The following is a 5,016-nucleotide window of genomic DNA, read 5'->3' as shown; positions in this document are numbered from 1 at the left end:
TATTATTATCGTTCTTAAAACCATTAGTCTTATTGTTACTATTACCAATATAACATGTTATCCAGACATGCTGGAAATAATATTTATGGAATATAAGGAAACACTTCATTCACTTTCAGTCTTCACTAACCTTGGAGTAGCGCTGCAGACTGCGCGGGCGGTGCCAGACATCTGGCGTATATAAGCTCGGTAATTGTAAATGAGCAGTAGAAGCGACTGCTCGTCTGCTCGTCTTACAATGGCTCTTACGTTGGTAAGTGGTGAGAATATTGCCATCTCAGAGTGTCTTCACTGTATTATGTGAAGCCTTCATCATTTAATGTTTCCAGGCGGTCGTTCTGGCATGCGTCGGAGTCGTTCTAGGCTCCGTCCATCCCCCGGCATATAGCCATCACCTACAGCCGGCTTACAGTCATCATGCGTCTGCCTACGAGCACGGTTACTGCGACCCAAGTGCTGTCCCCGCCTGCGCTGCCAACTCCACTCTCTCCTACTGCTTGGAAGACGCTGATTATCCCGAGTACGAGATCAAGGCTGCCATCACTGCCGATCACCTCTTCGCCAAGAAGTACGCTGACGTCGCCGACCAGTCTGCTGATGACCTGGTACACATGCTTACCAAGGACCAGGAGGAGGCTTTCGACTACTCTTACTACACTGTGGCCTCCACTGGGGACTCTCCTTACGATGCCACCCACTGGGCTGGTCCTGAGGGCTACATTTGTCCCTCCGATGTGGTGTATGCCATGCCCAAACGTGCCCAGAATGTGGACGGCAAGTGGCGTGTCATTGTCAACGACGTTCACTATTACAGTCAAACTGCCCGCTTGGAGACTTGTCTGTTCCCAGAGGCTGCTTGCCGCGCCCTTGCTCCTTGCTACCAGAGTCACTGCACCCAGAAGTCAGTGTACCACCGACTCCTATCCTACGATCCATGTGACCCTTACAAGGGTCTCTTCATCGACATTTACAAGATGCCATCTGCCTGCTCCTGCCATCTTCCCGCCTAACGCGCCACCACAACGCTCCTCAGCGAAGCGCCACTGTTCCACACACCAACATTTAACACTCCATAGCCACCATGGAACCACCGACAATCCCTGTACGCCCGCCCCTTAAAGCGAGAAGAGCACCTTACGTGACTGGAGAACTGCTTTCTTCATGTACCGCCACTAGTCATGCCAGAACTCTCGGGACACTGCCGCCGCTGCTCTCTCTCTACCCATTTCAATTTATTTACCTTATTAGCCAACGAAAGATTGATGCGAGAAGAGCACTGATATTTTAATTATATATAAATTATTGTTGAACTTACCAATATGATTTCTTATTCCATTACTTTAAGTCTCATTCATATAAATAAAAAATGAAGGTACTCTATACACACCATTTCGAAGGGCATAGGTCACATGTCCCTTGTATATTTTAGATTCCACACCAGTGGGGATAATGATGGCGGTAATAGTGATAATGCTGATGGTAAATTGGACAGTGGCAATAACAATAATGATTATCATAAAGGCAATACATTATAAGGATAGAAATAAAGAAAAATATACCAACGATAATGATAGAGCCATGCAATTCATACATAGTTTGATGATAATGATAGTGAAAGTAACAATAATAGTATCAGTATGATATAAATAAAACAATAGCGCGCAATAACGTAACTGTAAATAAATAATAAAAAAAAAAATCCTGACAATAAAATACCTAGTGATATTAAAAATCTAGATACGCATACTATTAAAAATGTCAATTACAACATAAATAGTAATAACATGGATAACAAAACATGCAGTTATACTAATTGCGACACTAATAATAAAATTGTAAATCATAATAATATCAATAAAATAACAGAAATAATATTATTATGATGACAATAATAATACCAATGATAATAGTAATGATGATGATAATGATAATAATAATTATTATTATTGTAATAGTAATAAAATAATAAGTTGTAAAATCTTAAATAATAGTAACAATAATTATCATATATGCGGTGATAATAATAATTATTACTGATATTGTTATTATTCTTGTTGTCTTTATGAGTATTATTACTCTTAATGTTGTTATTCTTATCATTAGTGTTATTAATATTATTATTTTTGATGCTATCAATTCAGAATGATAATGAGACTGGTGCTGATGATAAGGATAATAATAATAATAATAAAAACGATAATAATGATAGTGATAATGTTAACAAGGATAGTAAGTGTAATGATACGACGATTTATAAGATAACAATCATGATAATGATACTACTAATAATGATATTAATGATAATAACAACAATATTGATAATTCTAATAATAATAATAATAATAATAATAATAATAATAATATTAATAATAATAATAATAATAATAATGATAATAATAATAATAACAATAATAATGCTGATAATGATAATAGTAATAATGGCAATAACAATAATGATGATAATAATATAAATTATAATAAAAACAACAATAATGATACTGATATTAATAATGAGAATAAGAATGATATTAATAATAAGAATATCAATGACGATACTAAGAGTGAGAATGATACTAACAATTATGATACTACTACTAATAATAAAATTAAGATAATAATAATAATATTTAACAATAATAATAATGTGTTATTATCAATATTACTATTATTATTATTATCATCATTATTATTATTTTTTATTATCATCATTATTATTATTATTATTATTATTATTATTATGATGATGATGATGATGACGATGATAATACCAATTATGATAATCATAATAATAATAACCATAATAGTGGTAATAATAATGATAACAGAAATGTTGATAATAATAATGATGATGATGATAATGATAATGATGATGATGATGATGATGATGATGATGATGATGATGATGATGATGATGATGATGATGATGATGACGACGATGATGATAATGATGATGGTGATGACGATTATAATAATTTTACTATAGTTCATAATCAAGAATAATAGTACTGGAAATTATGGGAAAAAATAAAAGTAAACAATAAAACCAAACTACTGTGTGTTTAGGAACATTTAAGAGAAAACTACATTAATAATGATCACAATATTCCTTTATCATAATACAAAACGATCCTATCTTGAAGTATTTGGAACAATATTTGACTTCTGTGTATGGTAATTAAAATGTTATTTTGAATACTTAGCACAATTGTTATTATGTTTATATCAACCTAATAAGGACAATTGCAGTAACCAAGGCTGTTTGAAATAGGCAGCTGAAGTCTTTATTCACTGCAAATATCAAATATTTTTATTTATTTATTTTTCTTCATTTCCTTTTAGTTTATTTTCTACCCTTGTTATTACTGAACCATTTCTAAAGAAAATGCACTGAAAAAACACTTACCATATATACGCGCACAGAATGACCGGGTCAAATATAGTGGCGGAGCTAATGATGTTATCGCGTTTATCCAATAAGAGTGCACTGTGACATATCAGATGTAGCTAGATACATAATAGGTTGTATTATTTACTCATGACCTCATCACCAAAGAATGGATCAGATCCAAAGGAATGCAGATATATTCTTGCAAAGAACTGCAGATGAGCTCACCAAGAGGATAGTGGATATAGAGCAACGGTTAGAAGGCAAGATGAATCTAGCAGAGCAGAGAGACCAGATCGAGATCTAGTTCAGGAAACTACCAGACGAGATGTTGCTCTGCAGGTAGTTGGAATGGATGACGGACATCTAGTAGGGTCAGATAATGTACCCGAGTCTCGTGGAATAAGTGGTTCTAATGATATGGGTTCAGCTTATGACTATGAAAGGGTTACAGAACTTCGCCTACATATGAGGGCACACTGGTGAGCCTCCAAAGACGACTTGCAAAATTGGAGGGAGAGCTGCAAGGGAGAGAGGAGTAGACGTAGACGTGTGGAGCAACAATTGAGTAATGCCATCCTTTCTGGAAATGAATAACTACCACAGGGTTCAGTGGAGCATAGTCTACCTTCCAGAGGTGGGCATAATTTGTCAAGGCATAACGAGCCAGTGACATGTTCACCACCAGTCACAGTCCCTAACCAAAGTATATCCTACATTATGACTAGGGAAACGGCATCCCATTTCAAAGGGGAAGCCCCTGCATCCAACCCCCTCAAAAGGAATCAGGAGATAGAGTCTTGGAAAAGGGCCATTGAGAACATCGTTAGGCCATCCTCAAGTGACTTACATACGGTCAGCATGTGCCAGTTGCAGGGAAAGAGCTGAGGCCATATTCAATTCACAGTGCTTTGACCGCATTGAAGACTGGGGTGTCTTTAAACAAGAACTAAGACGTAAATTCAGGGGCACTTACTCAGCTGCAGACTTCTTTAAAGTTCTGTACGACCAGACCATGGGGGATACGCAGGCCCCCATGGATTATTTCCTCCAGATTGAAGGATCGGTATACCAAGGCTGCCGTGACCATCGCGAGGCAATTGGGGATTGATTGATTGATTATTTAAAATTATCTGCCGCATCATTAGCAGAGGGTACCTTGTTAAATAGAAATATTGAAATGTTTAAAACTTTAAAAATCTATCAATAAATATCTTACAAATAACAATAATAGATTAAAATCAAAGCATAAACATTATGCTCTAAGTGTATAAAATCATTGCATAAACATTATTCATAATTAAATCTTATTGAAAATATCAGTCTCCCTGAGGAAACTAATAAGACTCTCTATATCACAATCCTCCTCAATACATTTTTCAGTGTATATGGGGAGACAAGTACATACGTCTTTGGTCTGAGAATGCACATCTTTCCACTATATGTGCGATCGTTAATGGCTCTTGGCATCCCTCACAAAGTGCTTGAATTTTAGCCATCATCGGCCCATGAGTCAGTCTTGTGTGCCCGATTCTTAGTCTGTATGCACTTCCATTATCGAGCTAGTCACCAACTGCAAGGTCATCTCTATCTCTCGCAGTTTGTTTCTAGAAGTGCCTCATGTTCCATTT

At 35.9% G+C, this 5,016-nt stretch overlaps 1 protein-coding gene across 1 annotated transcript; it reads left to right on the top strand.

The window, feature by feature from the left end:
- The first annotated feature begins 222 nt into the window (after positions 1 to 222).
- LOC119568600 lies at positions 223 to 1,272 on the top strand. Its single transcript, XM_037917138.1, has 2 exons — positions 223 to 253; positions 330 to 1,272. The coding sequence occupies exons 1-2, from the start codon at positions 239 to 241 to the stop codon at positions 1,008 to 1,010; spliced, it is 696 nt and encodes a 231-aa protein (XP_037773066.1). The 5' UTR covers positions 223 to 238; the 3' UTR covers positions 1,011 to 1,272.
- The last annotated feature ends 3,744 nt before the right edge of the window (positions 1,273 to 5,016 follow it).

Source organism: Penaeus monodon, unplaced genomic scaffold (assembly GCF_015228065.2).
Source record: "Penaeus monodon isolate SGIC_2016 unplaced genomic scaffold, NSTDA_Pmon_1 PmonScaffold_10020, whole genome shotgun sequence".
NCBI lineage: Eukaryota > Metazoa > Arthropoda > Malacostraca > Decapoda > Penaeidae > Penaeus > Penaeus monodon.
Note: the sequence above shows the minus strand (reverse complement) of the source record. Positions and strands in the feature narration are given on the sequence as shown.